The sequence below is a fragment of the Canis lupus genome, chromosome 2 (assembly GCF_011100685.1).
Source record: "Canis lupus familiaris isolate Mischka breed German Shepherd chromosome 2, alternate assembly UU_Cfam_GSD_1.0, whole genome shotgun sequence".
Taxonomy (NCBI): domain Eukaryota; kingdom Metazoa; phylum Chordata; class Mammalia; order Carnivora; family Canidae; genus Canis; species Canis lupus.
In genome coordinates, this window is record NC_049223.1 from 84,439,027 (window position 1) to 84,449,459 (window position 10,433).

General features: G+C 65.6%; 1 protein-coding gene and 1 long non-coding RNA gene across 4 annotated transcripts; one reads left to right on the forward strand and one right to left on the reverse strand.

Moving 5' to 3' along the window:
• Positions 1-2,869: 2,869 nt before the first annotated feature.
• Positions 2,870-4,196, reverse strand: LOC106558426. Of its 3 annotated transcripts, none has more exons than XR_005356199.1 (3): positions 3,884-4,196; positions 3,259-3,396; positions 2,870-2,957 (listed from the first exon to the last, which is right to left on the reverse strand). It is a non-coding gene; the product is annotated as an uncharacterized LOC106558426 (long non-coding RNA). The 3 variants fall into 3 exon arrangements; XR_005356198.1 differs by having other exon boundaries at positions 3,259-3,535; XR_005356197.1 differs by lacking the exon at positions 3,884-4,196 and having other exon boundaries at positions 3,259-3,660.
• Positions 4,197-4,444: 248 nt separating this feature from the next.
• SRM (spermidine synthase) lies at positions 4,445-7,842 on the forward strand. Its single transcript, XM_038529659.1, has 8 exons — positions 4,445-4,685; positions 5,025-5,145; positions 5,246-5,338; positions 5,991-6,144; positions 6,647-6,730; positions 7,104-7,249; positions 7,334-7,456; positions 7,561-7,842. The coding sequence occupies exons 1-8, from the start codon at positions 4,513-4,515 to the stop codon at positions 7,579-7,581; spliced, it is 915 nt and encodes a 304-aa protein (XP_038385587.1). The 5' UTR covers positions 4,445-4,512; the 3' UTR covers positions 7,582-7,842.
• Positions 7,843-10,433: the final 2,591 nt, after the last annotated feature.

Sequence of the window (10,433 nt, forward strand, 5' to 3'; positions counted from 1 at the left end):
GAGGAAAAGAGAGGAACCGCGTCCTCTGTAATCCCACCACCCCGAGGGCAGCGTTCACACTCCAGTGTCAGCGCTTTGTACCACGTGTATTTTCGTTTCTGAACTTGGGTGTATGTTTCTACAGGTTTTCACTTTTCCAAGGTTCTGTCTTTTCTCATCCCAAAATTCACTCCAGCCCCACCACCATTTTTGAGCACATAGGTTTCCATTTTGGTATCCTTCGTAGTAACGTGGCATGGAGCTTGTTCAGAATTCCATTTGATTTTAACCCTGGGATGGGCTATTGAAACCAGAAAGCATAAAATGATGCCATTAGTTTTGTTTTCACAGACACTTAACGTATTTTCTTAGAAGCTTTTCTCACAGATGAGTGAGAGGGGCAGGCTGTGCGGGCAGTACCCTGGGGGGCATGGATCCCGACGTCGCCCTGCTGCCAGCCAGCAGCCCAGGCCCAACACGGGCTGAAGTTTGGACTAGTTAGGACTAGAATGGTTGCAACGGACAGAAAAGCCAGACTCTCGGTGACTTAGCAAAGCAGATGTTTTTCTTCTCTCTTCAGTCTCAGTCCAGAGCTAGCGTGGCCGCTGGCAGTTCCCACTCTGGCTCTTGTTCCATTTCTGTCCTCACCTGGAACCCGGGGCACCCACCTCATGGGCTAGGTAGCTGGCCTAGCTCCGTCCATCACATCCACATTCCATTCAGCTGGAAGGAAGGAAGGAGGAGATGCATACCTGGTGTCCCTTTAAAAGGATGCAGCCCGGGCAGCCCGGGTGGCTCAGCGGTTTAGCGCCGCCTTCAGCCCAGGGCATGATCCTGGGGTCCCGGGATCGAGTCCCACGTCGGGCTCCCTGCGTGGAGCCTGCTTCTCCCTCTGCCTGTGTCTCTGCCTCTCTCTCTGTGTCGCTCATGAATAAATAAAGAAAATTAAAAAAAAAAAAGAAAAAAAGGATGCAGCCCATTTGCACTTCCGTGGGCCGGCGCATAGTCACGTACCAGGCAGAGGCTGCTGGGAAAGTCATTTCAGTCCATGAGTCCCTCTGGGTCCAGGGTTCTGGTACAGAATTTGGAGAGAAGAGACATGGAGGCACAATAAGCCGTCTGCCCCCAAAATGGCAGAGTCTCTGCTAGATTTAAAAAAAAAAAAAAAAAGGACAGATGGGAATTTTTAAGAGTGAAAAATGGTTTTCTCCTGCGGATGGCCTGAGGAGGCTTCATGAAAGGTCCGTCTGGGTTGGACCTTGATGAGCAGGGGAGAAAATCCCTGAGGACCTTGTCATTACTGCCACTCAAGAGTGTGGACTCTGCCAGAGACCTGGCGGGAGCTGCTTCAAAAGGCGGAAGCCCGGGCTCCACCCCACACCTGCCAGGCGGATGGCGGCACGGGGCCCCGGGACCGGGCTGCGCACGCTGTGCCGTTGGCAGAACTCGGAGAGCCTCCGGAGTGGGGCCGGCCGTGTGCCCCGGGCCCTGCTGAGCAGCCCAGGTGGGCTTAGCCCTGGCCGGAGGTGACACAACCGCAAGGACACAGCGTGTTCAGTTTCTTACAGAGGTAAGGGGATTCTCTGTCCTTGGTTGTTGGTTTCTTCTCCCTGAAGATTTTATTTATTTATTCACAGCAGACAGAGAGAGAGAGAGGCAGAGACCCAGGCAGAGAGAGGAGCAGGCTCCCTGCGGGGAGCCCGATGCGGGACTCGATCCCGGGACCCCAGGATCACGCCCTGGGCCAAAGGCAGATGCTCAACTGCTGAGCCACCAGGCACCCCATTCTTTGTCCTTTGTTTGGAATTTGCCCTTACTCGTTTTGTCTCCGTGGCAGTGTTTTGTGTTTTTGTTTTATAAAAAGATGGGAGCCATAGACAGTGCTAGTTGAGGCCTTTCTAAAGGAGAATTTTGTTTTTTTTTTTTTTAAAGATTTATTTATTTATTTATCCATGACAGACAGACAGGGAGAGAGAGGGCAGAGACACAGGTAGGAGGGAGAAGCAGGCTCCATGCAGGGAGCCCGACGTGGGACTGGATCCCAGGACTCCAGGATCGTGCCCTGGGCCAAAGGCAGGCGCCAAACCGCTGCGCCACCCAGGGATCCCCATAAAAGGAAGAGTTGGCAAACTGATGTCGGTCCCCAGATGGGTCTTTGAAATGTTACTGGCCCCTGAAACCCGAAGTCCAGGACGGCTGAGCCACGGGATGGAGACAAGAGCCTTGGGGATGTTTGGAGACAAGCTGTAGGGCCTTCACGGGAGTTCCAAGCCCCGGGAGAGCGCCTGGATCCCGAGGCCCTGGGGGAGGGATGTGGCAGGGCCCGCAGGCTGGAGGCGGACGGAGACCGCAAGGGCCTCTGCCCACCGGGGCGCGCCGATGTCGGGTGCCTCGGCTCTGCCACAAGCGTTTTCAGCAAGTCCCGCCGCGCAGTGGCCAGGCTGACGCGCTCTCGCAGCCCCGGCCGCCTGCCCGGCCGAACAGGGTGCTCGGGCATGAGCTGCTGACGTCTCCCGGTGACCTGACACCCACACCTGCCCTGCGGCGGAGCCACCGCAGCCTCTGCCCCCGACCTCGGCCATTTGCCCGCCCCCCCCTTCCCGACGATAAGTCCCCACACACTGACAGGTTGGGGTGCTGACCCCCGGCCTCACAACTGAGTCTTCGCTGTGCATCGGTCTGAATTCGGGGAAACGTTCACCTTCTGCCTTGGTTTCCTCCGTATCCGTCGTGAATGTGACTGGGCTGTGATGGGATGGCTCAGTTACTTCTGGCACAACCATAGGCTTCTGCTCCTTGTGATCAGAAGCTGAGTGACATCTACGGGATCGTGGCCCCGTACATCTAGGGACTTTCTGCCAGTATTTTTCTTCAGGGTCTTTGTTTTCTTTGGACTCGGAAGGTCTGAGCTACTGCTGACACCATCCTAGAGACTCCATTCCCTGTTGGTGTGGAGGCCCAAACTGCGGTTTCACCTCCTGCAGGAGGGGGTAAGGTGTCATTTATGGTCCTCTCCTGAGCATAGACAGGCTGGAGCAGCTTTGTTCAGCTTGCAAGAGGAGTGGGATGGACTTGATCTCCCACTGCCCCCCACCCCCACCCTGCTGTGGGGCCACCCTGGAATGCCAGGGCCCGTCTGGGCTCAGCTGTGCAGTCCCTGGAGGAAAGCCAAGACAGCTGACTACAAGGTGCCGGGACCAGCACCCGGGCCTCCAGCACCAGCTCAGCCTGTCCGCCGGCGCTCGGCCCCGGACACCATCCCAGCCTCCTGGAGCTTACAGTGTGGCTGGGGACGCAGCGGCGAACAGGCCGTCACAGCTCAGAGGGGTCAGTGTCTTGATGGTGGAAGTACAGGCTGTGATGCAAACACCCCGAGCCAAGTAAGTGTAGGACTGAAGCCGGACAGGCCTGCGGGAACTGGGCAGAGGGGCTGTGTCTTACCTGAATGACCCGGCTCCGAAAACAGCCTCGTGTGAGGCCTGTACTAGTGGCTCTTTTATTGGACTCGCTCCCCTTCCCCGTAACAGTAGCTTAGCTCCAGCAGGATACACTGTAGCTGTGGGCCCGGGGGTTCGCACTCACCCACACCGGCGGCGCGTAGTGGGGGCTCACGGGGGACGGCTTCCCGCCTCCAGGTGGAGTCTGTACCCCCCGACCCGTCCCCGTCCCGTCCCCCGTCCCCGTCCCGTCCCCATCCCCGACCCGTCCCCGTCCCGTCCCGTCCCCATCCCGTCCCCATCCCCGTCCCGTCCCCGTCCCGTCCCCATCCCCGTCCTCATCCCGTCCCCCGTCCCCGTCCCCGTCCCGTCCCCATCCCCGTCCCCGTCCCGTCCCCGTCCCGTCCCCGTCCTCATCCCGTCCCCCGTCCCCGTCCCCGTCCCGTCCCCGCCGCCCCGCAGCTCACGCCCGGCGTCTCCCTCCCCCGGCGCGCGGGCAACTGCGTGCAGAGCCGTGAGCGCCGGATAGTGGTCGTCGGCGGGCTCCGTGGGTTCCGAGAAGCGGCTGGACATTTTCCTGAAAGCAGCACGTTCCCGCCCACCCTCCAAAGGGCAACGCCGTTTCTAGAGTAAAAAAATAAAAAATCAAAAAAAAAGCCCGCGTGCCCGGCTTCCCCGGGGCTGGACGTGCCTGCGCCGGCCCCTTCCGGGCGCCGCTGGTAAATATAGAAACGGGGGGGGCGCTCGGGGCGCGGCGGCGGCGTTGGCGGCGGCGGCGGCGCGGCCCGGCCCGGCCCGGCCCCACGTGGCCCCGGAGCCGCACTAGCCTGCTGCCGCCTCTGCCGCCCGCGCAGCCTCCGGGCACCGCGCCGAGCCCCGCCGGCCAATGGGCGCGCGCCGGACGCCGGGGGGCGGGGCCTCGGCGGCGCCGCGCGCCCGCCACCGCGCGCCCATTGGCGGAGCGCGCCCGGCCCCGCCCCCGCCGAGGCCCCGCCCCGCGCGCCCGGGTTAGGTTGCGGCTCGGCGGCGGGCGGAGCTGCTCCCGTTGTGCTGCGGCTCCGCGCGGCCTGCACCCGGGCCCGCCGCCGCCGCCGCCATGGAGCCCCGCCCCGACGGCCCCGCCGGCCTCGGCCTCGGCCCCGCCGACATCCACGAGGGCTGGTTCCGCGAGACGTGCAGCCTGTGGCCCGGCCAGGCCCTGTCGCTGCAGGTGGAGCAGCTGCTGCACCACCAGCGCTCGCGGTACCAGGACATCCTCGTCTTCCGCAGGTACCGCCCGCCCCGGCCCCGGCCCGGCCCCGGCCCCGGCCCGGCCCGAGCCCCGAGCCCCGCGGCCCCCGCCCCGCCCCGCCCCCCGCAGCACCGTCGGGCCCGGGCCCCCTCCCCCCTCCCCTCCCCTCCCCTCCCCTCCCCTCCCCCCCCGCGGCCCCGAGCTCGGGCGGCCCCGGGCGGCAGCACAGCCCCGGCCCCACGCGCCGCGCTCCACGTGTCAGCCCCGGACACGTCAGTCGGACCCGCCCCGCCCGCCGCCACGTGTCCGCCGGGACCTGGGCGCGGGCCGCGGGGGGGGGGGGGGGCAGGCCCGGCCCGACTGTCACTCGCCCCCAGCAAGAGCTACGGCAACGTGCTGGTGCTGGACGGCGTGATCCAGTGCACCGAGCGGGACGAGTTCTCCTACCAGGAGATGATCGCGAACCTGCCGCTGTGCAGCCACCCCGACCCCCGCAAGGTACGCCGAGGCCCGCGCCTGAACCGCCTGAGCCGCCCGAGCCGGGCCCGCTGCGGCCGCCGAGCCGCCCGGAGCCCCCGACTGACCGAGCCCGTCCTAGGTGCTGATCATCGGGGGCGGCGACGGGGGCGTCCTGCGGGAGGTGCTGAAGCACTCGTCCGTGGAGTCCGTGGTGCAGTGCGAGATCGACGAGGTGAGCGCCGCCGGGCAAAGCCGTCCTGCCCCGAGGTGGCCGCCGCTCGCCGGTCCAGCCCTCGGCCTCTTTGTTCGTCTGGGAAGCACGTTGGGAGGATTCGCAGGGGCCTGGGGTGCGCAGTCGGCGTGGCCCGGCCGGCCCTGGTGCGACCCCACGGGGTGGTCGGGGAGGCCCCAGGCCTGCCCGTGCCCCCACGCTCTGCGCCGCGCATGGGCTTTTAATGAGCGTCTGTTCCGTGGCGGCCGGTGCTCAGGGCGCGGGGTACGGTGTGGACGGCCAGGTCCAGTCGCTGCACCGGTCCCCGGAGGTGATGGCCCATGAGGGCGAGCCCGGGCGAAGGCACGGCAACCCCGGGCTCAGGGGTGAAGGCGGGGCAGTGCACAGCTCAGGGGGTGGCCGGTGGTCTCAGCGAGGCCTGGATGAGAAGCAGGTGACCATGGGCAGCCGGAAGGTCCTCCTCCCTCTGACGCAGCCAGAAAGTCACTGGGAAGGGACAGGTGGGCAGTGGGATGTGGGCCGAGGCGCAGGCAGGGGCCGGCCCCCTGTTCCTGAGCCGGTTGCCACAAACCGTTGGCTTGCCCGAGTGGGCGGGCCGTGGGGGCGGCTGCGGGTTCCCCCAGGCCCAGCCGGGTCCCTCCTCCGTCCCCAGGACGTCATCCAGGTCTCTAAGAAGTTCCTGCCGGGCATGGCCGTGGGCTACTCCAGCTCCAAGCTGACCCTACACGTGGGTGACGGTTTTGAGTTCATGAAGCAGAACCAGGACGCCTTTGACGTCATCATCACGGACTCGTCAGACCCCATGGGTGAGCGGGGCCAGCCTTCCCTCCACGCCCGTAGTGGACGACAGACGGCCCAGAGCTAGGGCTGTGCCTTCCCACCCCTGCTGTGTGGCCAGCCCCAGACGTGTCCCAGCCGAGGGGGGAGCGCACACCACCGCCCCGAGGTCACACGCTGATGGGGGACAGGGGGGCTCTGGCCATGGCCCACCGAGACCCCAGCTTCCTCTCCGATTTCCTTTCTGCTCTTAACAGGCAGCATCAGGGCGCGGGTGGGAGCTAGTCCCCACCCAGGGCCCAGGGTGGACAGTCCCTGACACCTGAGAAAATCCCGGGAATGGGATGGAAGCGTGGAGCCCCCCAGGCAGTGGCCAGTGGACCCCCCTGCGCTCCTCCCAAGCACCCCCTTGGTGGTCGGTTTCTGAATCCACAGACCAGGACGCAAATCCCGGCCCTGCCCCCGTGGCAGCCGCGCGGGTCTGTTGTGGGGCAACAGCATGTTCACTGTCCCTTGTCCCCACCGCCACAGGCCCTGCAGAAAGTCTCTTCAAGGAGTCCTATTACCAGCTCATGAAGACAGCCCTCAAGGACAACGGCGTCCTCTGCTGCCAGGGTGAGTGGGCTGGGGGGCCGTGAGGGGGGGGACGGGCCAGGGAGATGAGATGGGGGACGCGCTGAGGGGACAGCCTGGGGATGAGTGGGCTGGGGGGCGTGAGGGGTGGGGACGGGCTGGGGGATGAGCTGGCGGGACACAGCGGGGGGACTGGGGGCGCCGACTGGGGGTGAGCAGGATGGGGGGATGGGACGGGCTGGGGATGAGCTAGGGGGACACAGGGTGGGAGGGACAGGCTGGGGGGACGGGGGGACAAGCTGGGGGGGATGCAGGGTGGGGGGACAGGCTGGGGGTGAGCGGGCTGGAGGGCGCCGTCCTGCAGCCTGGGAGAGGAGGGACGGGTGGCTGGCGCTCAGGCCCCTGCTCCCCGCAGGCGAGTGTCAGTGGCTGCACCTGGACCTCATCAAGCAGATGCGGCAGTTCTGCAAGTCGCTCTTCCCCGTGGTGGCCTACGCCTACTGCACCATCCCCACCTACCCCAGCGGCCAGATAGGCTTCATGCTGTGCAGCAAAAACCCGGTGAGCTGGGCGCCCTCCTGGGGCCGGGAGGGGACTGGGTGGGCGCCGGGAGCGCCCCCCTGATGCCCGCGTGCCCCGCCCCAGAGCACCGACTTCCAGAAGCCTGTGCAGCAGCTGACACAGAAGCAGGTGGAACAGATGCAGCTGAAGTACTACAACTCCGACGTGCACCAGGCGGCCTTCGTCCTGCCCGAGTTCGCCCGCAAGGTGGGCTGCGGGGGGGTGGGGCAGGGGACCCGGGGCCCCCCGAGGGCCCACCTGAGCCCTCACGCGGCCCGGCATCCTCCTGATGAGGCCCTGTGTCCCCCCAGGCCCTGAACGACGTGAGCTGAGCCCGGGTGCCGGCCGCTGCCCGCGCTGCGCGGGAGCCTCCGGGGTGCTGGGCGCCTCGAGCCCTGGACGCGACCCCCGCCCGCCGCCGTGCCCACCAAGCAAGTGTTACAGGCCCCAGATGCTGCCCCAGCTGCCCTGCTGGGCGGACTGTCCGTCTGTCTGTGGCGTCCACCTCCGAGCCTCGACCAGCTGTGTACAGCACCTTCTCCACCTTCTGTCGCCCTCACTCACCAAACACGTGTATTTATAACAAATTCGAATCGTGTGTCCCCAGACCTTGAGTGGGGCCGGGGCAGGTGGCACATCGGCCTCTGTCGGGCGCGGCGTGTGGGGCTCCGAGCCGGCCACCGCCTGGCCTCTCGGTGTCCTCCCCGCGTCCCCAGGCAGACCCGGCCCTCCCTGGGGGTCCTTGGGGATCCCTGGGCTGGCCTCTCGTGGCGCCAGGGGCCACAGCGGTCACCAGACGGACCCTGGCCGTTCCTTTACCCAGCCCCACGGAGGATGGAGGGACCGCCTGGCCCGGGCTGCGGGCTTGAGATCACGGTGGGGCCCCTCGGGGACTGTGTTGTCTCCGAGGAATTGGGGTCACTCGCAAGGTTGTCAGGGCCCATCCTGGGGGTGGCGGTGACGCTGGAGGTGACGGGGGGCCGCCGCTGCTGCGTGGCTGGGGTCCCATCAGCCGGCCCTGACTTGGCTCTGATCCTGCCCCTGTGCGCTCCCCGAGATCCAGTGGCCCCCAGGGATGGGGCGGGTGCGGCCGCCGCGGGGTGAGCCCTCTCCAAGGTCCTGAACCTGCGCCTCGCCCCGGGCCCCGCCCGCGCCCTCCTGACCCCGAGACCTGCCCTGGTTCAGGCGCCGCCGCCTCGGGGTGCGGGTGACAGGGCCCAGCCCACGCGTGTCTTGGGGTCTGCAGGAGGGGGCCCTACTCTCGGGGAAAGCTGGCCTCCCCAGCCCTTCACCTGGACGGCTTGACCCCGAAGACTTGGCAGGAAGGGGGGGTGGCCCCAGCAGGGGGCGGGGCCCGGGACACCATCCACCCGCACCTGCCCCGGGAACCACTGCACACCTGGTGGCATCCAGGGCCTGGGCCCGTGGCCGTCGTGGGGGTGGGCGGCGCCGAGGCTGCACGGCCCACGTCCTGAGCCGCTGCCCTCCCTGGGCTCCACGCCCCCCTCACGACCTGAGCCCCGTCTGGCCCGTGGCACGTGGCAGGCGAGCTTCATCGTTCCGCGCCCCAGACGCTGCTCCCGGGTCTCCCCGCCCAGGGGCGTGAGGCAGAGGCTCGGCCTGCGTGGGCCGCACGCCCGGGTGTCCGTGGAAGGAAGACGTGGCGGCCGCTGTGGGGCCGTGACCCCACGCAGCCGCCCTCCCTTGAGCCCACAGCTGCCCCTGCGGAGTAGCGGCCGCCCTGGGCCCAGCAAGGCCACCAGGGGCTCCGGGAGCCCAGCGGAGGTCACGCGGCCGGGCCAGGACCGCCCATCGGTGGAGGGAGGGGAGCGGCGGCCCCCAGGGGGTCGGGCCCAAGCCGGGCACCAGAGGTGCCCACAGCAGGTCTCCCTGCGGCCCCGGCTTTCAGGCCAGCCTCCCTGAAGGGAGCGAGCAGGGGCTGACGCCCCACAGCCCGCGGACGTGGTGTAGACACGGGCTGAAGCGAGGCAGGGCCCTGGCCCGAGGTCCCAGGGATCCCGGACCCCGAGGCCGAGACCGGCCCCACCTACAGCTTCTCGGGGTTTGTTGCCCTAAGGTCTGCGCCCCACGTGGAGCCCGAGCTCCGATCCGAGCGCTCCTGAGCCCCGCGCTTCCAGGGCCCCGGCAGTGGGGGGGTCGTCGGAAGGAAGGTGCCCGCGCCCCTCGGCCCGCTGACGCCTCTGGCCTCCCCCACGTTGGTCTCCTCTTCCCCCCAGTCTGGTGACCCTCTGCAGGGGGCTGGGGTCGGTCCTCTCCATCCTTGAGCCCACCCTGCCTGCGGCTACCCCACCTCGGCTCTGGCCGGGGACCCAGACACCCCACGTCCTGCTCCGCTTCTTGTTCCCCCGGAGGCGCAGCTTCACATTTGCGTCATTTTTAATAAACTCATCACCAGCTCAGCCCTGAACTTTTTACCAAATCTCAAAAACTCTTTTTAAGATCTTTGGACTCAGGGACGTGTGGGGGGCTCAGCGGTTGAACATCTGCCTTCCACTCGGGGTGTGATCCTGGAGTCCTGGGATCGAGTCCCGCGTCGGGCTCCCTGCATGGAGCCTGCTTCTCCCTCTGCCTGTGTCTCTGCCTCTCTCTCTCTCTCTCTCTCTGTGTCTCTCATGAATAAATAAAAATCTTAAAAAAAAAAAAGATCTTTTGACTCAATACACGTCATGAGGATCTGCACATAATGCTAATCAATTTTTTTGTTACGAGATCCTAGTATTCACCCCATTATAGTTTACAGTTAATTTTTATCCCACTTAATGGAATATTCACTAACAGGAAGTATTAATATACATAATGTGTGTTTCTCTGTCATGATTTTTTTAAAAAGATTTATTTATTTATGATAGACACAGAGAGAGAGAGAGGCAGAGACAGGCAGAGGGAGAAGCAGGCTCCACGCAGGGAGCCCGACGCGGGACTCGATCCCAGGACCCCAGGATCACGCCCTGGGCCGAAGGCGACGCCAAGCCCCTGAGCCCCCCCGGACCGCCCTGAAGGCTGTTTTTAAATAGTTTGCTCTTTTTGTTTCCCTTTTCCCTCTGAAGATAGTAATGTTTGCCTCACTTCGGTTTGGGGTGCTTCCTCCTCCCCGCTCCGGGCTCGCTCACCCCGAGGTCTCCCTTCACGCTCTGCTCGTGCGGGGGAGCCCGGCGCTGCCCTC

Excerpts from the sequence above, each read along its gene's own strand:
- SRM (XM_038529659.1), top strand. The coding sequence starts at position 4,513 with ATGGAGCCCCGCCCCGACGGCCCCGCCGGCCTCGGCCTCGGCCCCGCC. Across the intron at positions 5,339-5,990 it reads TGCAGTGCGAGATCGACGAG|GACGTCATCCAGGTCTCTAA; the intron begins GTGAGCGCCGCC and ends CTCCGTCCCCAG. Across the intron at positions 7,457-7,560 it reads TGCCCGAGTTCGCCCGCAAG|GCCCTGAACGACGTGAGCTG; the intron begins GTGGGCTGCGGG and ends GTGTCCCCCCAG.